Raw genomic sequence first — 24013 nt, 5'->3', positions numbered from 1 at the left:
CTGGCCATACTCTCTTTAGCTGGTATCTTTAATCCTAGTGGTCACAGAATGACTCTTCTAGCACTGTACATTGTGTATCTGTTTGTACAAAATGCAAGTGGAGGCATCTGGATGAATGACACCACTCCTTTTCCACTTCCTTCTGAGGAGTCACACGCAACAACTTCTCATGCTGACCAGCACTGTGGGGAGTGGCCTTCTCTGACTGCAGAAGGGTTGGGCCATGGAGGTTTTTTCATAGAGCACATTACCAATCTGAACAAAAAAAAAACACACCTAAGTTATATTGTAAGGAAAAGAGGCATTTTGGGTTAGCAACTACTGGCATGCACCACACTAGACCAAAAAGCAAATCTCAACAAATACCTAAGATTCAACAACACAAAGACCACAAACTCTGCTTACAATGCAAGTAAATTATAAGCAGTTACAAAAAGGCAACTGTAAAACTCCCAGATATACGCAGGAACTTTCCAGAATGACAGAGATGACCTATATATTCAATGGGTGTTGGTTACATGTATGTATACATCTGTCAACCCATCCAACTCACAAGGTTTATGTATTCCACTATAAGTAATTATACCTCTACAAAAATATAACTATGTACAGTTATTTTAAAATCAAATTCCAAATAAGAGTCAAAGATTTCATCATAATGGTAACTAAAACAATATTTAGAATCCAACAAAAATGAAATTAGACACCAAAACAAGTGATGTAGTATCTAAACAAGTACTATGAGAAATGATCACAGGCCCAAATGTTTCTATTTTTACAAACTGGAAGTTAATTAGCAAGGGGCCCACCAAATGTATGAGACGCTGATAAAGGCAGGCAACCATTCCTGACGTTTTCTCTCCTGGTGTGGGTCCTCTTATGCACAGTAAGTGAAGAGCTGTGCCTGAAGGCCTTCTCGCACTAATTACATTCATAGGGTCTCCCTGCAGTGTGGGTTCTCACGTGCACCATAAGGTGTGAAGACTGGCCAAAGGCCCGCCCACATACCTGACATGCATAGGGCTTCTTGCCAGTGTGGGTCCTCGCGTGTTTCCTGAGGGATGAGGGCTCACCAAAGGCTCGCCCGCATTCCTGGCACACACAGGGCTTCTCTCCAGTGTGGGTTCGCATGCGACTCTTGAGGGTGGAGAGACGATTCAACACCTGACCGCAAGTGGTATACTCATAAAGTTTCTCCCCCATGTGGATCCTCTTGTGAACGTTCAGATGGGTGCCCGTCTGAAAGGGCTTCCCACACTGGCTGCACTCGTATGGTTTCTCTCTGGTGTGAGACCGCAAATGAGTCTTCAGAGACGAATGCTCCCTGAAGGCTTTGCCACACTGACTGCACTTGAAGGGCTTCTCTCCAGTGTGAGTCTGCATGTGGCTCTTCAGAGAGGACGGCTGGTTAAAAGGTTTCCCACAGTCCTTACATTCATAGGGCTTCTCACCTATGTAGCTCCTCTGGTGCAATATCAGGTTGAAGTTCCTCATGAAGGTTTTTCCACACTGACTGCACTTAAAGGGCTTCTCTCCAATGTGAGTCCTCATGTGGCTCCACAGATTCAAGGAGTACTTGAAGGCATGCCTACACTCCTCACATTCAAAGCACTTCTCTGAGGTGTGGGTCTTCTCGTGCCTGATATGGTCAGAGCTGTATCTGAAGGATTTTTCACATCTGTTACATGCATAGGTTTTATCTCCACTATGGATCTTCTCACCCACTATTAAGTGAGTAGTTTGGAAGGTTTTCCCACCTTCATGGCACTTGTAGGGGTCACCTCCAGCATGAATTCTCTCATACTGAAAAATTTGTTTAATGCTGTTGAAGTGTTTCCCAAGTTCATTCATTATATGTGCAGAGTTTTTCCCCAGGTGGAGGCTGCTCCTGTCAAATGAGGAAAATGCAAAGACCAAAGACTTTGTTACAATCAACATTCTCCTCCAAATTATCTATGTGTGGAATCAATCTACAGCTGAAGCTTTCACCACTTTCGTGTTTCTGTACTATTTCTACCTATGTTCTGTCAAGTGAATGTGACACCACAAAGAGCCATCACTTCCATTTCTTTCATGGGGCTTCTTAAACATAGGCTACACTATGCATGTTTGTTTGTTTGTTTGTCTATAGAGAGGGGAAAGGAGGAAGAGGGGGACGGAAATATCCATCAGTTGCCTCTCACACACCCCCAACCAACGTGACCCACCAAGCCACACCATTCTAGGCTTCACTAAGTTTTAAATGCACTATGTGTCCCATTCGTGAACATGGTTAGGTGTGAGAACAGTGTCAATATGCTTCTTGGTCTACATTTCAAGTTTTCTCTTACTTCATGACATTCAGAGACTCTCTGCCAAGAAACAGGTTTCTCCTGGGTGAGCAGCCCTTGCCTTCAATCTCTCTCTGGCCTCTAGTGCTGTCTTCCTAACCAACAACAACCGCAGGGCAAGAAGTGGAACCCCACTTCAGAGCCTTGTCTCATGGCAGTTTATAACTCAGTGACATCGTTCTAGAGCAATGAGCTGGGAGATCCCCAAGCCCACTTGCCCTGGTTAACTGTTGTTTGTCTTTGTCATTCACACTAGAACTTAATCTTTATTTCCCTCCCGTCCCCTCTCTAAAAATAAATAAATAAAATATTTTTTATAAAAAAGAGGGTATTTATTTACTCCTAACTGGCAAAGCCAAATGGGAAAAAAATGGTGAAATGCAGGCATTTTCAAGTGAACAAAATCTAAGCACCTTTACTACTCACAAACTCTCTCTGGGGCACATGTAACAGATAAACTGCAGAAGGAAAGTAATCTGATTCAAAGCTATGTAATGAGACCCCAAAAAAGTTGCTGTTCAAAGAAATTGTTAATATGTGTTTAACCTCAACTGAAAGACAAAATGAGGTTCTTTATAAAGACTAATTTAGGGAGTTTTAATAAAAATATATAATCAAGTTTCGGCCAAGATGGAGGTGTAAGTAGAAACCCTTCACTTCCTCGCACAACCAAAAGGAGGATAACAACCAATATAAAATCAATTATCAACCAAAAGCACCAGAAAATCAAACTGCATAGAACTCCAACAACGAAGGAATTAAATTAAAAAATCAACCAGAACAACCAGACCTGTAAGGTGGACAACGCTGGCTGACTCAGAAAAGCCCTGGCAAGACAGCAGAGGGATGAGGCTGGCTGCCAAGCTGAAAGTGCTGCATGGGGAGGGACTGACTTAAGGGGAAAACTGAGACTCAGAGCTGACTGTGGGTTAAGGCTGGGGTTGCCCCAGTGGAAGATATTTAGAAAGTGTGCTAGAGATGAGCAGGCCAGCTGCACTGTTCTGTCTCTGGCCCTTCCCCCACAAGCAATGCAGCAAAGAGGGTTGCCCTGCCCTAGGGAATACCTAAAACCCCGCCCCCTCGCAACTTCTCAGCTGTGCCAAGAAAAAGAAATATGGCCAAATGGAAGAACAAAGCAAAGCCTCAGAACTAAGCTATGAGATTGCCAATCTAACTGATGGAGAATTTAAAGCCCTGGTAATCATAATGCTCACAGAACTGATTGAGTTTGGTCGAAAGATGAAAGATACCCAAAATGAAATAAAGCAAAATATTCAGGGAGCCAACAATGACAGGAAGGAAATCGGCATTCAAAGCAATGATTTGGAACAAAAGGAAGAAATAAACATCCAACCAGATCAGAACAAAGAAACAAGAATCCAAAAAAATGAAGAGGCTGAGGATTCTCTGGGACAACCTGAAACACTCCAATATCTGAATTATAGGGGTGCCAGGAGGAGAAGAACAACAGCAAAATATTGAAAACTTATTTGAACAAATAATGAAGGAAAACTTCCCCAATATGGTGAAGGAAATAGACTTCCAGGAAGTCCAGGAAGCCCAGAGTCCCAAAGGAGTTGAACCCAAAGAGGAACACACCAAGGCACATCATCATTAAGTTACCCAATATTAAAAACAAAGAGAAAACCCTAAAAGCAGCAAGAGAAAAGGAGATAGTTACCTACAAAGGTGTTCCAATTAGATTATCAGGTGATCTCTCAAAACAAACCTTGCAGTCAAGAAGGGGCTGAATAGAAGTATTTGAAATCATAAAAGGCAAGGACCTACATCCAAAATTACTCTATCCAGCAAAGCTTTCATTTAGAATGGAAGGGCAGATAAAGTTCTTCCCAGAGAAGGTCGAGTTAAAGGAGTTCATCATCACCAAGCCATTATTATATGAAACGTTAAAGGGACTTATCTAAGAAAAAGATAAAAAATTATGAACAGTAAAATGACAACAAGCTCACAACTATCAACAAATGAACATAAAAGAAAAGAAAAACAAGGAAAACAAAAGCTAAGCAAATAACCAGAACAGGAACAGAATCAGAGAAATGGACATCACACAGTTCAGTGGGGAGGGGGAAGGGAGGAATAGGAGGGGAAGGTACAGGGAAGAAGAAGCATAATTAGTAGGCATAAAATAGATGGGGAGAGATAAAAAATGGTATAAGAAACAGAGGACTCAAAGAACTTATATGTACAACCCATGGACATGAACTAAGTGGGGACTAGGGAATGTGGGAGGATTGGAGGTGGAGGAGGAGGGGGGATAAAGGGAGAAAAAATGGGAAAACTATAATAGCATGATCAATTAAAAAAAAAACTTGAGGAGGGGAAAGATGGCAGCGTTGCAGAAGAGAGCGTATTCCCCTTCCCCTATGCATGGGAGAGAAACTGGACGATCTGCGGAGGAACAGAGCAAGGGGCCAACAATATCTCAACATTTATGAAAACAGGACATCAACAATTATAGCAGACATTGAAAAACCAGATGGTAAGGAGACTGCTTCAGGATAATAAGGGCCCAGGGATCAGCACAGGCACCAGGAAGGTTGCAGCCCCCAGGCCCAGTGCTCCTGGGTCTACCTCAGGGCACCCAGGAGAGCAGAGTCACTGCTCCCTCCCCGGACAACAAGGGCAGCACCAGGGGAGGCCTTGCTGCTTGAAGGCACAGAAGGGAGTGAGACTGAGAGACAATCACACAGGGGCTGTGAGCACCCACACATAGCCCTAAGAAGAGTGGGTAGGAGAGGGTGTGCAGGGTGGAGGGGAGTGAAGGGGGAAATGGGACAACTGTAATAGCATAATCAATAAAATATATTAAAAAATAAAACATTCAAAGGAAAAAACCCACAGGAGGACAAGGAATATTTAGTTTATCCAGTGATATGAAGATCATCGCAGGCTTAAGAGAAAGCTGTTTTGCAGGAATGGTGAAGGCAAATGCCAGTTTTGATTGTGCGAGGGAGAAGAGGGAGGAATCAAATGTATACCTTTAATAATTTGGATTAAGATAGAGATTTCCCATGTTGCAATAAAGGTGGAAAGGATGCTGTTGAGAAGGTGAGACTGTGCAAGGATCAGAGAGAGAATGTATGAATAGTAAAGTAATGAGGAAATCAAGAATATTGGGAACCAAAATGGAGTAGAAAGATTAGCCTTAATATCCGGAAGCACATTTTGTTTGTGGCAATAGGATTGCATGAGGAGAGAATGAACCAGGTGTTGAGTGCCTGGTGTTTTGAGAGCACAAAGTTGACTTTGCTTCATCCTGCTGACTTCATTTGCTGTGAAAGAGACTGGTAGAAACTTTTGCTGGGAAGAGGAGGTAGAGAAATGAGGGTTTTTTAGGAGTGAAGAATTTTGTAAGGAGCAGTGGTAGAGTGTTGGACAAACAAGTGGATGAGTAAAATGCATCAGGCTTGGCAGGCATTGTGGTGGGCCCATGAAAGTTGGGAGAAAAAAAATGAATTGTCTGAAAACCTCGCACAATTCATATAGATCCTGCGAGTCCCACTTTCTTCACCTACCAAGTGGGAACATAGTAATACTTATCTCCAAGTGCAGATGTGAAGAACATGTGAAAGAAAGCATGAGACAAGGTTTTGTTAACCAGAAGGTACAAATGTTCATTCCCATTGCCAGGACCTCTCCTCAGCCTTCTGCAATTCTCTGTCCTGGCTTTGCCTTATTTGTATGTATTGAAAACATGAGAAATTATAGCAGAATCTGATGGAAAATCTGAAATCCAACCTAACACCTATTTCCCTGTTGTGACATGTACCATGTGTTTTTTGTTCTTCATATAGAGAGGAGCCTGGAATGACTTGGGACAAAGGGTGGTGCTGTGACTGTGCACTTTGAGCATCACAGCTTCACATCACTAGTTTCCTGCTTGTTGAGCTGACTGTAGCTTCTCTCTCTGCTTATGAGGAAGTTTTGTGTCTTCTCACTTACTAAGATTAAAAACCACATATACCATGTCACACAAAGTGGGTGTTCTACACACATGGGGAGTGAGAAGATGATCATCTGTAAGGTTAAGGTGAGCACAGAAACACAGTGAGTGAAAGTATGTGAAGACCTCTATTCATGACAAGAAAATGCCTTGGAGTGAGCCCACAACTGAGGGCAGTGGGAGCTGTGCTAAGGCATGTCCTGCTATACATGCAGGTTGTCCAGTGTGATGGACATGAGCTACCTGAGTGGATCAGTTTGTGAAGGGCTCTGGGAGCAATGCAGGACCTACCACATTGTCTTTGGAAGCTTCAGACATGGCCATGCTGGAGAGGGTATACTTCTCAGAGTCCACTTTGGTTTTCTTGATTCCTTTCAACCATTGTCTGTATTGTTCCCGGACCTGTAGAGGCAAAGCATGCTCTGAGTCAGCTCACTGAGAGGACTGAGAATAGAAAGGGTGCTGGGTGGAAGTCAGAATGTGGTACCTGCTGGCTGAGGAGACAGTACACCAGGAAGATGAAGACGCCCTGCAGGCTGTTGATGATGGTGAAGGGATAGGCCATGGGAGGGGCAGCTGGGCCTACCTGCAGGATTCCCAGAGACCACGTGCAGCCCAAGATGAAGAGCTGTGCCATTGCTTTAAATGTCAGCATCCTGGGTAGAAGGAGAAGGGCAGCCCATGGTGCACCCAGAGCAACAGAATAAAGGCTACTCTCATCTCCACCCCATGGATGAATGTGACTGAATTGTGACCCACTTTGATTTTTACTCCCAATGATTCTCTAAAAAAATGCAATTAGGAACTGTCATGGTATTTTGACTTGGACTGAAGTAGTGATAATTCATAATATGAGTTTCAAAATGATCGTGATGTATCATGAATGTCCCCAATTTCATTCAACTGACATTACTGACGATGTTCTATGTACCTGACTCTGTGCTGGGTCTTGGGTTTAAAAATATGAAAGACAATTTCTGTCTTCACAGACCTTGCAGTTTCATAGAAGAAATTGCCACTTATAATATTTGTGATGTGTGAGATACCTCTGCCTGGGTCCCATCCAGTACTGGTCCTGTCTTCTCTCTCTTTGTGAACTGCCACCAGGTATGTTTTGCTCAGAATAGAGACCATTCATTCTGTGTAAAGTTGGGGAAAGTAAAGGACAACCCAAGCCTTTCAGAAGATGTGGCATGTGCATAAAGAACCTGATTTTAGTAGGTGTAGGAGTGAAGAGGACAGAGGGAACAGCCTCCATGAAGGTGTGTGCATGAAGGTGTGTGCTGGGTTCTGGGAACAGGTAGGTGATTTCCTAAGGGTTTATAAAGATGCAAACATTCTTTGGATATTTTCATAAAGCCATGTAAGTAATCCACATTTAACAGAACAAAGTCAATCTCTCTGTAACTAGGTAATTTCATGTTGGATTTATGGAGAAATGAAATATTTTTGGCTTGCATTTTGGCAGCAAAGCACAGTATCTGAGCATGGTTTCCAGGGAGGGTGGCTGCCTTTTTCCTCCTGTTCCCTCAGAATCCCTGTGAAAGGACACCAGGAGCTTGGAACCATAGGGCCTTGCTCCTGGACCCTGCTTTGTGTGGGGTGGTGTGCCCCTCTGACCCATCTCACTTTGTGTTCTGGAGTGTGGACACATCACTGTTGAGGGAGGAGAGCTTGTTTTTCAGAATCCAGATGGTTATCAGAAAGAAAGCCCAGTTAATCTGCAGAAATCCCACAAGGCATATTGAATACATGCCACATGTGTATAGCTTCCTCCTAGCTCATTGAACACCTAACTCAGTAGGTAGGAAGCTTTCACATTTCATAGCAGTCATAGAAAAAGTGACCACCCATTCAGTAAATCTTGGTCCCTCTTGTCCTGTAACTCGGGTGACCAACTTGTCCTAGTTTACACAGGAATTCCCCCATTTCAGCACTAAAAGTCTAATGTCTCAGGAAACCTTTGCATCCTTGTTTTAAACCAGATATTTTGCCTTCTGTAAGCCCCATCGGTCCCAGGAAAACCAGAATGTTTGCTCATGCTGCCTGTTACCCCTTTTCTACACCTGCTCTTTGATTGACCCTTAGCTGAGCAGGAGGGATGCTCTCATGTCATCCTTTACTCACAGAGATGATGATGCAGATGGGGCCAAGGAAGGTCCATACAAATCCCTGTTGTGTGTGGAGCCAGCATCTAGGACAGGGATGGAAAGGGATTGAAAAAGATATTTGCCTTTGTGGATAAACAATGAATAAATTAACATATCCTTCACCTCCCACATTTTCTTCTGCCTCCTTTACTATTAATATTAATATTGCTTTTTTAGTAAGAACATTTATGCTAAGACATACCCTCTTAGTAAATTATAAGTATACAGGAGAGTACTCTCTTTTTGATTTTTAGATTTTGTTTATTTATTTTTAGAGAGGGAAGGGAGGGAGTTAGAGAGAGAATCATCAATGTGTGGTTGCTGGGGGTCATGGCCTGCAACCCAGGCATGTACCCTGGCATCGAACCTGCAACACTTTGGTTCACAGCCCGCACTCAATCCACTGAGCTACACCAGCCAGGAAGAGTAGAGTATTCTTAATTATGGGCACCATGTTCTATAGATCTCCTTATCTTATTTTTCTTTCATAACTGAAACTTCAGGTGTGGCTTTGATGATGGTAATAGTCCTGGCTGTTTCCTTACCTTCACACTCATCAGGTTACATGTATTAACTATGTACAGAGTTTTACAAATCAATCATGCCATAATAATGTGGTTTTAAGAAAAGATAAATTTGTTTTAAATAAGTATTTTAAGTCTTGGACCCCAGATATACTAGCAGAAAAACATATGTTTTTTAATGAAAAGACAAGAATCAATTAGTAAATTCATTTATAATTTATTGGACAAATATTGTGTCTCCTCTCTATTAGGATCTGTGATGGCCTGAAGATCCAATTGCAATTAAGATAGACTGGTCTCAGTCCTCAGGGAGGCCCCACCTGGGTGGGAAGGTCACCAATTAGACAATAGAAACAATCAAGATGATGAGTTTTGTGATCAAGTGTGAGGAGCTATGAGAACAGGTAGCTGGAGCAATAGCCTAGTCTGGGGTATAGGAGGTTCATGTAGTTGGGAAGGGTCCCTGAGAGAACTGATTGTCTTCAATCTGAGATGTGAAGCATGAGCAGGTGTAAAGAAGGTTAGAAAATTTGGGGACATGCCAAATGACAATAAAAATATAACAATAGACTAATAGTAGTAATTCAGTCTCATGTGCATTATATAATTTATTCCTCATGACAACATTGAAACTCAAGTGATCGCAGGTTGGCATATGATGCTTGAGAAAACATAGTAACTCAAGGCCACAGTGATAGAAATGATAGAACTGGAAATGATCCCAAGTGAGATGCTTGTGAATGAGTTGGGAGGTGTGAGTACCATGGAGCTAGATGGATCCACCAGAAGACTCAAAGTGAACACTACTGAGGCTGTGTTTGTACACTGCACCCTGTGGGGCAATGGAGCCACCACCCGACTTTGTACATGTGTTTTACTGGAACACGGTTGCACTCATTCCCTTTCCATATTGTCTATGGCAGCTCTTGTGCTACAAGGACAGGGGTAGTCGCAACAGAGACCACATGGTCCACAAAGCTGCAATATTTACTCTGGTCCTTTGGAGATAAGATCTGCTGACTTTGGTGCAAGTTATATAGAAGGGCAAGCTGGCCAGGGCTCCTCTGATGTCAGCAAACATTAATTTTATCAGCATAGGAATATGTAAATGACACACCGTCTGGATTTGGTCCCAGCTCTGCCACCAACCAGCTGTATGATCTGGGTCATGTCAGTCATCTCCGTGCCCCAGTTTCCTCATCCACAAAACTTGTATAACACTGGTTTCTGCCCCAGCAGGTTGTTGGGATGATGACTTGAGTACGTGAAAACTGTTCAGAACAATGATTGCATGTCAGAAGCCATCTCTAAATCTTAGCTCTGCTCATCACAGTTTTATTTTCTAAATCATCCTCTTTTTTCTTTTAAACTAAGGAGAGAAGTAAGTTACACTAACCAATGCCATTCCTTCATTTCCAGTTTGCTTTCCAGAAGATTTTAAACATTAAATGTAATGAATATTATATTAATATACACTTACTAATATATAAGATGGGATTAATATTATGTATCATGTTTGTTAATGTAATAGATTCATTAACATAGAATTGATTTAAATAATTGTTACAATAATTAAATCTAAAAGATATATGCCAGCTCATTTATTTTATCAACATATTAATTTATAATTGTTAGTGTTCATTATTATGATAGTGTTAGTTTTTAATATAATACAATCATTATAAAAATATATAATTAACATACTACATAATTAATATTTAAATCAATGAAATTTCAAGTTCTTAAAAACATTTTTTCAAGGAATACAATCATGAAACCAGGAATATGCTTTTGGGTGATTACTGTGTTTTTCTCTGTTTATCATAGTCTAGTGAAAATAAAGTGCTACATGGGTTCTCTGCTGGCCTTGGTCATATGGAGAAGATAAGACCAGTGTGAACTTTAATTTACCGGGCAGATGTTCCATAAAGTTGAGGCCTGGATGCTGCAGAAATGGCCACAATGACAGCCGGGACTCCATAGCCCACAAGGAACATGAACTTCTTCATGAACTGCTCACGTTGGAGTAGTTGACCACAGTGAGGTTGCATGCAGTGAGGAAGAGGTGCAGGCCCTTCAGCAGCATCCAGGTGAAGGAGGCCAGGTAGAGGTAGTGTAAGGCACCCGCAATGATGGCACACAGCACCTGGGGAAGCAGTCAGAATCACCAGGTGGGATTGTCAGGGTGGAGTATGGCCCCAGGACCTATCCTATGCCATGCCATTGGGAAGACCTCTGCTGTATATGAAGGAATTATCAAAAGAGGGTGTGTCTGCTAGTTGGGTCAGTCAGTGTGAAATTGGCTACTCATCCCTCTAACCTTCCCAGAACCCAAGGACATTTTATTAAGGGGTCTGATGCAGCATGGCCACATGAATTCCACATCCCCTGGGCAGGACAAGGGTCCTTGGGGATGTCAGTACCTTAATCTCTGTTCTGTCAATGGCCGTGAGGAAGAGCAGGTGGGCCAAGAAGAGGCAGATGCAGAGCTGCAGGTGGAGGGAGGTGCTGGTGTTCTGGATGGCTTTGCACAGCAGGAGGGTGAGGGCCGCCAGGAAGAGGCACAGCAGAGAGAGGCTCAGTCCCATGTGGGTGATCACAGCCAGGGCAGGATCCTCCTCCTGGGACCCAGAAAAGAGGAGATACCAGTCACACTGTCCTGCTCTGTGGTAATGACACTTCCACCATTTTTAGTACTTTTTTTTTGTGTGTGTGTGGGAGCAGTACAACAAAACTAGGAGTGGAGGTGGAACCAGGTAAATTTTAGATATTTATGGATATTGTTAGAATTTTTTAGGGTTCTGAACTGATTAATTCAGACGCTGGAAAATTGAGGTATAGGAGAGTCCTCATTCAAGACCGATCCTTGGAATTCACAGGGTTTATTTTCCTTTGCACTTTTTGCATGACTAAGCTGTAGGTTATCATGTGAGAACAATGAATTGTGTGAAGATAATTGCAACATTATTTATTAGGAGATGATCAAAACCCCACTATGAGAGGCCTTCATTATAATTTATGGTGCATTCACAGAACAAAACAGTATTTGGCAATAAAGGTAATAAAGTGTCTCTTTGTAGGCTAGAATAGAAAGTTTCTTAGATGTAATAAATAAAACACAATTTGTGCAACAGTGAAAAAAACACAGCACCAAGTCTTTGAGAAGAAGAAGACCAAAGAACAAGTACCCGCATTACTGTTACACAGGGTAGGCAAAATAGGTTTACAAAATAGGTTGAGAGTACCTGAAATGCAGCATTTATTCTTATATTACTACTTATTATATTGTGTTATTCTCCACACAGACAACTGGACGCCTACTTTTGACCCACCCTGTATGTATAAAATATCCACTGAAAATTGCAGGAGAAACTAACAACTTTGGTTGGTTGAGGCAAGAAGAACTAGGTGTTGGGATTAGGGGAATGAGATAAGAATCTTCAGTGTTTCTCTCTCATTCTGTTGGAATTTGAAACACAAATATTTTAAGTCTTCAGTAAATATAAAATGGTACGTCAATACAAGTATGAATATTGTGTTATTTAGTGCTGTGGCTGGAGGAAATATGGTCTTTTAGTGTTCACACTTCTGGAAGCTTCTGTGAGATCTGGCCGTGTGGCTATTATCTTCTTCATGGTTATTTTCATGTGGGTGCCACATCTATTTCAGTAAATGCCCCCTTACCTGAAGTCTCCTGAGTAAGCTTCTGGTTTTGTTGAACAAAAGAAGTAACCAGCTCAACTGGACAGGGGAGGAGGCAAACACAACCACTAACTCACCTGTACTCACTGGATTCCCCAGCCCTTTCTGACCTCTGCCATCACCATATCCTCCTTTCTGCTGCCCCTGATTACTGCTGTCCTGAAGATCCTTGGTAGGCAGAATCTTAGTTTAGCAACCATAACCCTACCCACATGTGTATGCATAACTGCTCCCAGGTTGTCAGTCCAATGCCATCTGGGTGCTTCTGTGAAGGCAGTCTGGGTGGAATTCAGATCCACAGTCAATTGACTTGAAGAGAGGGAGTTTATCTTGGGTGGGTCAGACCTAATCAGATGAGCCCTGAACTGATCTCGGCTCTTGGAAAAAATGATTCAAACTTTGAGTTTTCATGTGAAGGAGCTTCTCCTGCTGGCCTCCAGGTAGGAATACTGATATACTGTGGGAGAATGAGGAGAGGAGAGGGCTGCATAGGGAGGAATGCAGGTAGCCCCCAGAGCTGAGTGCGGCCCCCTACTTCCAGCTAGTAAGGATGTGAGAAATAAGTCCTACAACTGCAAGGAGCTGAATTCTGCCAGAAACCAGGGAGCTTAGAGGAGAACTCCTAGACTCAGATGAGATTACAGGTCTGGCAGACACAGTCATTACAGGCTTGTGAGACCTGGAGTAGACAACCCAGCTACACTGTGTTAGATGGTCGACCTGAGGATTCTTCAGGATAACAAATTTGTGTGTGTGTGTGTGTGTCTGTGTGTGTGTGTGTTTAAAGGTGGGACATCTGTTTAAATTTATTACACAGCAATAGATATTGAATTCACCTTCTCTTAGATCTCTCGCCTGCACGTCATACTGGGCCATGAGGACAGCAAAGCTGCTGAGGTGGGTGCATTGGCAGGTGGTGCTGGTGTCTCTGGAGCCCACCATCCTGCAGCCTTTGATGGACCAATAACCACTTCCATTCTGGCCATGCTCCCAGAAGACACAGAGCACCTGCTGCCTTGGCCCAGGGGTCACTGACTGTAGGAGCAGGGCACAGGTATGAGCTGGTGGTTCTGGCACCCAGAAATGCTGACCCAGATCTCGCTTGTGAAGGGCTTTCCTAGGGAGATGATGCACCCATGGGGGAGCCCCTGGAGCCTCAAGACTGTGCCAAGACTCTGGCCTCTTCCACATCCACAGTCCCATCCCACAGGACTCACATGCTGGAAGACAAAGGTGACTGGGGAGCTGAGGTTCTGGGTGTTGTTGTTGCTCACAAAGACAGAGATGACATCTGAGAGCAAGATGGGGGAGACCCCCTGCAGCAAGCCTGTGTGTGTCTCATGCAGAACTTCTGGTCCCTCAGTTTCCAGCACAAGGGGGACCCCTGCCAGCAACCTGCCCATCCCTGGAGTAGAGATGAGGCCCACGACAGAAGGGCCCGAAGGGCAAGGTTAAGGTTGACATCTTGGGGTGCCCAATAGGACCTCTTCTTCTTCAGGTAGAATCTTTCCTGTGGACCCACCATAGCCCTCACTTTCCTTTAGACTTTGATTTTCCATTTGTCTCATCCTTGGGCATCTTGTCCCACTGTGAAGCCTCAGTGACCTTCTCCCCATTTCAGCCATTACCTGAGTCCCCAGATTCCTGTACCATATCCCAGTTCAGCAGCATCTTTGCCTGTCTGACACTTAAGCTGACACTCCTTTGTCCTTGTTCCTTTACCTTCAGGGACAGTTCTGTGAGTTGTGGGAGTTACATAAGGGAGTTAGATTAGTAATTGCACTTGCAATGGTTGCTATAATACCCTATTTTATATCTATATATATTATATAATATATTATATAATATATTATATTATATATACAGGGTATTATATATAATATAATATATTATACAATATATTATATTATAATATTATATAATATACAACATATCACATAATATATATTATAGGGTATATTACAATGTGTGATATATAATATATTATATATCTTATATATAATATATAAAACATCTATATATTATATATAATTTTTATATATTAAATAACATATATTATTTATATAGAATGGTATTATTTATGTAGAATGGTATTATTTGGCACACATAATAACAATATCACACATAATATTTGGTATACATAATAATAGCATATATATCTTAGGGATTTACAAAGAATTATGAAAGAATACCATGAACAGCTATTTAACAGCTTAAATAACCTAGACGAAATATAGAAGTTCCTAGAGACACACAAACTACTAACAATAAATTGATAAAAAATAAGAAGTTAGAACAGACTTATAACAGGTAAATAGATTGAACCAGTAATCAAAAACTCCTCAAAATATAAAGCTCATAACTGATGGCTTCATTGTTGAGTTCTACTAGTCATTTATGAAAGAATTAATACTAATTCTTTGTAAAATTCTCCATAAAATAGAAGAGGAAGGAACACTAAGTAATTTTATGGCTTAGAAGTCTATTCTAAGTAGTCACTATTACCCTGAGAACAAAGTCAAGTAAAGACATCACAAGAAAATAAAACTAGACCAACATCGCTTATATACAGAGATACACAATTATTCAACCAAATATTGGGAATATTTTATCTAACAAAGTTTAAAATATGTACATGAAAAACTAGAAATATTACCGAGAAAAATTTTAAACCATAAATAAATCAGAAGACATTTTGTGTTAATGGATTGGAGATGGCAACAGTCCCCCAAGTGATCTATAGACTAAATTTAGTCTATATCAATATTGCAACATAATTTCATTTATTTATTTTTACAGAAGAACACAAGATCATCTTAAAATTCATAGGGCATTGCAAGAATCCCAAATACTCAAAACAATCTTAAAAATAAAAAATAAATCTGGAGGACTCACACTTCCTGATTTCAAATGTACTGCCAACCTAAAGTAATCAAAGCAGTATGGTACCGCATTCTAGTCAAGATGGCAAAGTAGGTAAACACTCTAATCACCATGAACACATCAAAATTACTTCTAAGTTACAGAACAATCAGCTCAGAACCCTGAGAAGACTAGCTGTACAGAGGTCCTATAACTAAGGAAATAAAGAAAAAGCCACATCAAGACTGGTGGGGGTGGAGATGAGCTGGCTGCACACTCAGTACAGCAGCTGAGAGCTCAGATAGACATCTCAGCTGCAGAGGTCCCCCCTCAAAAGGGAGGAGTCCAAGCCCCACAGTGGGCTCCCAAGTCAGAAGTACCAGTGCTGGGTAGAAAAGCCCCCATATCTGTCTGTGAGAACCAGCAAAAATTCTGTCGACCTGGGTGAGATGAACGGCTTTTGGAAAGCCAGGTGTCCTCTTAAAGGGTCTGCACAGAGACTCACATACTTGCAGGCACTTACCCTGGGCTCTAGCTATTAGGGAAATGCAAATCAAAACTATAATGAGATACCACGTCACACCTGTTACAATAGCCATTATCAACAAGACAAGTAATAACAAGTGTCAGAGGGGTTGTGGAGAAAAAGAAACCCTCATATATAGCTGGTGGGAATGTAAACTTGTACAGCCACTATGGGAAGCAATATGGAGTTTCCGCAAAAATTGAGAATAGTTACCACATGACTCAGCAACCCCTCTTCTAAGTATCTACCTGAAACATTTGAAAACATTTACTTGCAAAGATATACACAACTCTATGTACACTGTAGCATTATTCACAGTGGCCAAGACATGGAAACAACCAAAGCATCCTTTGATAGATGACTGGATACAGATGTAGGAGATATACACAGTAGAATGCTAGTCAGCCATAAGAAAATGCCATTTGCAACAACATGGATGGACTTTGAGAATATCATGCCCAGCAAAATAAATTGTACAGAAAAAGTTAAGAATCATATGATTTCACTTGTGTGAGATGTAAAAGTGAAAGCAATGTATGAACAAACAAAAAAAAACTGATAGCCACAGACAACAGTATGGTGGTCACCAGAGGAAAGTTAGGACAGGAAGTTAGTAAAGGGTAAATGGGGTCAATTATGTGGTGACAGAAGATGATTTGATTTTGGGTGGTGGGCACACAATGCAATATACACATCATGTATCACAGAAATGTACACATGAAACCGATGTAATCTTATTAACCAATGTCACCCAGATAAATTTACTATTAAAAACAACCAAAAATACCAATGGCATTTTTCACAGAACTAGAAAAATTTTTTAAAAATTTATATTGAATCACAAAAGGTCCCGAATAGCCACAGCAATCTTAAGAAAGAAGAACAAAGTTGGTGGTATCATGCTACTTGATATTAAACTCTTCTACAAGGTTACAGTAGTCAAAACAACATTGTACTGGCATAAAAACAGACACCTAGATCAATGGAATGGGATAGAGAGCTCAGAAGTAAACCCACACCTATGTGGTTAATTAATCTATGACAAAGGAGGCAAAAATATACAGTGGGGTAAAGACAATTTCTACAATAAATGCTGTTGAGAAAATTGGCCAAATGAAAAAATTGAAATTAGACTACCTTCTTACACTTTATATGAGAATAAACTCAAAATGAATTAAAGGTTTAAGTGTCAAGCCCAAAACCTTAAAAATCCTGAAAGAAAAGGGAGGCAGTAAACTCTCTGACATTACTCACAGTAGTATTTTTTGATACATCTCCTCAGGCCAAGGGAGCAAATGAAAAAATAAAGAAATGGGACTCCATCAAACTAAAAAGATTTTTGCACAGCAAAGTAAACCATCAACAAAACAAAAAGACAGCCTATGAATTGGGAAAAGATATTTGCTAGTGATACATTTGATAAGGGGTTAATATCTATGGAAATCTTCTTAGGGGTTCTTCTTTTTCTTCTTCCACTTCCTTCTCTCTTGACTCTTCCTCAGCTCTGCATTCCTGTTCCAGTTCCCCACACCCCTCATTAGTCAGTTCTTGGAACCCACCTCTAGGAGCTCTGAGCTCCCTCACGTCCTCCTCTTCCACACCCAGCTTAAGTTGTTTGCCATCTCATTCACAGCCTTGTTGATTTTCTGCAGCCTCCTCATCCTTGGTAAGTCCTTTGAAGTCATACGGGAACCTCTTGATGTCTTCTTTCAGATGTCATTCATATGCTCCTTAGTGACACCACCCCAAGCCCATGCAAGGTTCTCAATGCAGTCACAGGTGTGGTTACCCTTCTACAGTTGCGTCTGTGTCTCCTTAGTGTCTTCCTCAGTTGCAGCAATAACTTGGGCAAAGTTCCTCTACAGGCAGCAAGGCTTAAAATCTGCTGTAACTCCTTTATCCATTGGTTAAATTAAAGAGGTAGTGTTGGGAGACAAAATACCACATTAATATTAGGAAGAAGATCACCATTAAAAGGAATACCATATTTTACCATGTATAATGTGTACTTTTTTGCCCAAATTTATGAGGGAAAAATAAGGATGCACATGGGTACATGGGTAGTGCATGGGTAGTATTAATTCCGTATCTATATAAATGTTTTTAATTCTTTTACTTATGTTTATGCATTAACAATGTAACTCTAGAAAGCAATAAGGATATCCTTATGCAAAATGATACCCTGGAATGCAATAATTGCTTTTGTTTCTAAATATAAATAAATACAAAATTGAATTAAACATTTTAAATGAAAGTTATTTTCCTGGAAGTTTGGGCCAAAACATGAGTGTGCATTTTACATGGGAAAGCATTTTCCAGGAGCACTATCAACAATAAGAAAAATCTTCAATTCTATTACTATTTTAGTACTATTCTTCTAACATACTCCTCCATTTCACTGGCATAGCAATTTATGAAGGAGTCATGGAAGAGGAGCTGGGTCATCCATGACTTCTTACTACCTTGCAGTGCCCTGGCTATGTGTGCTGACTGCTGTGCTGGAAGGCCCTGGGGTCCTCTCACTGCCAGGTCACACAGGGCTTCCATTGGCAGCCTGCAGCATGGCCCCCAAGCATGACCTTTATCCTGTCCTTAAAAGCCTTGAGCCCTAACCTTGACTTGCCCTCATTATGGATAAATGTCCTGTCAGGTATCCATTTCCAGAATAGGGAGGTTTCATCTGTTTTGCCTATTTGGTCTGGCAGGTAATTTTCTTCCACAGTCAGTTTATCTGGAGTCTCCAAAACATTCTTCAGCTGCCTTCACATCAGCACTCAGCCTCACCACTCACTTTCGCATCACACAATGATTCTGGAAGCACTTAAACCACTTAGAACTGGCAGTAAATTTAATACTGTAGCCCAGCCCAGCCTTTTCTTTCAACATTGCAAACAAAGTTTTTGCTTTGTCCATGAACATCAGAGTGCTATGAGAGATACAATTTTTGTTTGGTCTTCAAACCAAGTCTTTAGAAGTTTCTTTGTGTTTGATATAGGCCCTTCTTGAATTTTTGTTAGTCTTGTTGCCTTCAATGAAGCAGATGTTTTGACAGCCTCACATTGTTCTTGCCCTTTAAGATTATAGCCATGGTGGATGGGGACATGCCTGACTGCTGAGCAAGAACCAACACTGATTTTCAACATTCCTAGTCCTTATTGATTTTTAATTTCATCTCCAGATCTGTCACTCAAGGTGACCTCTTACTGCCAGCATGAGCAGTGAATCCTCTATAACTAGGGGCCATGTTGAACAAAACAACATGGGATTGAATCAAGCACAGATCCACTGATGCAATGAGGGGATTGTGAACATGAGATGTATGAGGCTGCTGCCAGCATGACACAGCATGCTGTTTTAGAGCAAACATTTTCTTATAAATAGAAAGAGTACACTCTAGAATAATAATAAAAAAACTATAGACTAGTAAATATGTAACTAGAAACAGTTGTTTATTATCACTATCAGGTATCATGTACTTATATAATGGCACGTGCTATACTTTTACATGGCTTCAGTGCAGTAGGTTTGTTTACACCATCACCACAAACAGGTGAGTAATGTGTCACTCTGTGATGTTACCACAAGCTATTATGTCACTAAGTGACAGGAACCTTTTCGCTCCATTATAATCTTATGGGACCACCATCATATGTGTGGTCATACTTAAATGTATGACACAGACTGCTGACAGAGACACATCCTAGGAACTCTCAACTCTCCCAATGGAGGGAATAAATCTTGAAGAAGAAAGTCGTCAGACTGGTGTGTCTTTGCCCAGACCCAGGTTCTTGTTCTTTGGCAATGGCACAGATCTGCTTCGTGAAAGCCCCACTCTACTCTCTCTTCTCCAGTGAGTAGGTGCCTTTTCTTTCCTTATTCACATGGAGGCATCACCCTGTGGGTGAATGTGTGGCCTCGATGCTGCATTGTCTAGAAGTGGCCAAAAGTGGCCTAAGTCTCAGCACCTGTCAGCCCTGTGACCCTCAGCTTACCTGGGCAGGTCCCAGGTAGGACGGGAACGTTGTGGCCACCTTAGTCCTAGCCTGAGGATTTAGACAAAGGCCAAGGTGGGTCTTCCTGGAACCAAGTGCAGGAGAAATGCTGTGTTCCCAGAGCAATACCCATCTTGACTCCCAGTGATGGCCTGTGTCCTGCCTCCCCCAGGGAAGCTGATCTCTGCCTAAATTCTGGAAATCCCAGAGACTCTGGGAGGCAGAGCTCTCCCATCCGTGGAACTGGACCAAAAACCACTCTTGACATAGGTCCCTCAAAGGACTTACAAGATGGGTGTGGAGAGTGACCAATGAGCCAGACAGGTGAGGGCCACTAAGACCTTGAGTGAGTGTGAGGCTGGAATGAACATGGGGGTTGACATCTGATCCTGCAGCCTTGGGGTTGTAAAGGTGCTTTTCTGATCACTACAAAAACATCCTCTGGACTGGCAGGAAGTGGTGAGAATCTACATCTGAGCAAGGGAGCCTTGGGTGAGGGCTGGATGGCTTTAAGGGACAGCATGTGCTTGTGGGAAGGGGTGGCAGGCATTGCTGTCATCTTAGCCTATGGCCTCTCATCAGGGATGCAGTCCTGTGTGCCTTGCTGAAGTGGAGCATAGCATTCATCTCTGTCCCTCTGTCATCTAGGTCATCATGGGGCCTGGGCTGACCTCATGGAAGAGGGTCCAGCCTGGGGCAATGACACCTTCTCTTTCTGTTTAGCCCAGATGGGAGCACCTTCCATTCATCTTACTCTTGAGTTTATTTGGGGGGATCCATGTCACCCTGCAACCCCTGACACAACATTCTCCTGGGTCCCACTCATCTGCGTTGCCCACAGGTCCATGAGCTGAATTGTTGGGAAATTCAGGGGAAATAGCTGGAGGCTGAGCAGCCAAAGAACCAGGTCAGGGAGCCGGGAGGTGTCTTTTCCAGGTGGGATTGTTGGCTAGAGGCAAGGCAGGCTGGATAAGGTAGGACCTCAATCCAATCTCTCTACCCCCACATTTCTGCATGGGGTTCCTGGGTTCATCATGGCCCCTGGGTCTGAGAGGGCTCCTTGCATGGCCAAGCCCATGGGGGTTCCAGTCAGGGGAGCTCTAGTTCTGACAGTCACTGATAAAGAAGAGGATGAACATTGTGTTGAAAGGCAGTGCACTGTAAGTTCTAGAACTATCTTGAATTCCACCTCTTTCTTTGTCCCCCCCCCCTGCCCCAATAATGCATGTGGCAAGGGGGATGTTCCAAAATTGCGGAACTGGCACTCTGTGTGAAGTGTGAAGCTTTGGGGTCGGGACACCAGGCAGATGCCCAGGACGGCCCTCTGATGCCTGGGGAAAGTGGAGTGAGTGGCCCTGAACACCACAGATGGGGAAACAGAAGATGCAGTGTCCTTCTTACCTTCACATGTGTTCTCACTCTCCTTCCTGAACCCTGCCTCAGAAACAGGCCCACATCCTGGGCTACAAATGCAGTAGCTCTCCTCTCTGTTCATGCACTCTGCATACATTCCATAGGATGCTGTTGAGTTCGGTACACATTCATTGATGCCTGGAACACAACAAGGTAAAAGTATTACCTCCAAAAGGCACGAGTTTACACAGGGCAGAAATCCTGGCCTCAAGTGTGACAACCATGGGGACAGAGCAGAACTAGCTTTTAGGTGGTACTCCTGGGGCTGGGCTGGTCAGAACCAGCTGCTCCAGAGCCCACTAACCTGTCTGCTCATCTCTGCTGTCTGGCTGCCCTGAGGGCACCTAGACTCAAACACTCTGCTGTGTCATGATGGGGTGGGGAGGAGGGCTGCATCCCCTTCGCAGGCCTTGAGGAGTACATGGAACCACTGACTCAGCTCCAAACAGCACCACTGGGGACTTTAGGGTGGGCTCTAGTCAGTATGACAATGGCATTCAAGTCCTTTTTTGATGCTGAGATAATGGGGGGAGTCATGGCTGAGGTATCTCCAGGTTGACATCATCATTCACACCCGAGGCTAGAGCCAGGTGGTTGAGTCCCTGCCCATTGATGGCTTCTATCCCACAGTGGTTCAAGTAAACCCCACACTCCTCACCAGGCACTCACTCAGCTCCTAATGTTGGACCTTTTCCAGATGCCCCAAGGTGTCTCTGGGGGGGTCATGCTACTCCTACCCCTTATCAGAACCCATTGTAGATATGTAATGAGGAAGCGGCACAAAACTGCTCACAGCAGTGCTTCTGACATCTTACCTATCAGTTCTCTAAACACGAGAGAGACAGATGCCAATGACCCAGTTTCCCACTGAATAGCTCAGAGACCCCCAGAGCAGAGGCTGCACACTATTGGCTTAAACAACAACAGCTTAGTAAGAATCAGCAACACAACAATGATTCAAAATGAAGGGAAAAATGTATGGTCCTGTACATTCCAATCAGGGGATCAAAGACTTCTTTTTTAACTTTCCTTTTTTTTAGTTTAAAATATTTTTTTATTGTTCAAGTACAGTTGCCTCCATTTTCCCCCAACCTGTCTCCCTTACCCCACTGACCACCAGTTCTCCCCCTCAGTCTTGCCCCCCTTTGGCTTTGTCTATGGGTCCTTTATACATGTTCCTTGATGACCCTTCCTCTTCTTTCCCTCGAGTATCCCCCTCCCACCTCCCCTCTGGGTACTGTCAGCTTGTTGTTTATTTCAAAGTCTCTGGTTGTATTTTGCTTGCTTGTTTGTTTTGTTGATTAGGTTCCACTTAAGTTGAGATCATAACAAAGACTTTTAGAGCCTGGAAGGACTCACAGTGTCATGATGAGTCAGGGTAGGCTACTGGTCTCCCCAGATCAGAGTTCTCTTCTCTGTACCTGCATGTTTCCCTTCTAAGGGCCAAGACCCACCTGCGGGTGTCAGCACGAGCACATGAGAGGAAGCAGGTGGATAGACATCTGAGGGATTCATGTTTAGTCCCTACGTGGGTAACAGGACTTCCTCTTCTGTGTTCAGGTGGCGGCAATGGCTGGAGATCTGTCTTAAATGTTGATTAGATGGGGTGGAGTTGACTGGAGGAGAGCTGAGAATAAGGTGTATGGAATGGGAGGACACGAAGATGGGAAATTCCTCAACCTGACAGATGCCCAGGTCAAGAGCTGAATCTGGGGTTGTGGTGGAATTGACATATAATGTTTCGAGGGGTCCATGAAGCATGGGTGTTGGGACTAAGGCAGAGTGAATGGTGACCATAGTTAAAGACTCAAGGAATGGATGAAGCCAGCCACCAGCCAGGGGTCCATAGTAGAGAAGGGGAAGGAAGTGAAGAGATGGCTGCCATTGGAAGAGAAAATGGCACAAAACTCTGGGCATGGAGGGAGGAAGAAACAGCTACTCTTACCTCCAGAAGACCATCTTTGTTCCTCACTTGCAGAAGAAGCCTCCTTTCCCACTGGTTCTTGAGAGTCCCCAGACCCCAGCATGACTCCCCAGATTATGTCACTAATGGGATGCCTGGGAGATTCACCTCCAGGGTTCAGGGGTGCTGCTCCTGGTGTCAACAGCAGCAGTGCCAAGAGTCCTGGGGCAGAAAGACAGAGAGATGACAAAGTGGAGGACAGTCGAGTTCCAGTATCAATCCCTGTCAGCACAGCCATTGCCCCTTTTGTAGGTGGGTTTGGCCCTGCAGCCCACAGCTCCCAGCAGCTCCTGGAGGCCCCTGAACTTACTGGGAATGGAGGAATAGGCCTTTCTCCTCTACGTACCAAGCCTCCCTGAGGAGTCACTGACATATACAGTCCTCAGGGAATGCCAGATGTTACAGGTAAGGGGACAAAAAGCACACAGATGGCTGGTAATAGGGACATATCCTAGACATTCCACTTCTCCCAGTGGAGGTACTACATCTTAATGGAGAAAGTCCTCAGATTGGCGTGCCTTTGCCTAGACCCAGGTTCTATGTTCTCTGGCAATGACAGAAATCTGCATTGAGGATTTCTCTTCCAG

The 24013-nt window shown here is 43.0% G+C and overlaps 1 protein-coding gene across 1 annotated transcript; it reads right to left on the bottom strand.

Annotated features, from left to right (window-relative positions):
* Positions 1–789: 789 nt before the first annotated feature.
* Positions 790–23664, bottom strand: LOC123828545 (adhesion G protein-coupled receptor E2-like). Its single transcript, XM_045853591.1, is given in 14 exon segments — positions 790–1851; positions 1853–1888; positions 6586–6696; positions 6782–6950; positions 7924–8015; positions 8422–8488; positions 10880–10982; positions 10985–11114; positions 11392–11589; positions 13526–13705; positions 13888–14075; positions 14299–14406; positions 21452–21601; positions 23409–23664. Coding segments are annotated over 14 exon segments (2850 nt in total).
* Positions 23665–24013: the final 349 nt, after the last annotated feature.

Source organism: Phyllostomus hastatus, unplaced genomic scaffold (genome assembly GCF_019186645.2).
Source record: "Phyllostomus hastatus isolate PE091 unplaced genomic scaffold, TTU_PhHast_1.1 phas_contig_98, whole genome shotgun sequence".
NCBI classification, from domain to species: Eukaryota; Metazoa; Chordata; class Mammalia; order Chiroptera; family Phyllostomidae; genus Phyllostomus; species Phyllostomus hastatus.
This window is presented reverse-complemented; position numbering and strand designations above follow the sequence as displayed.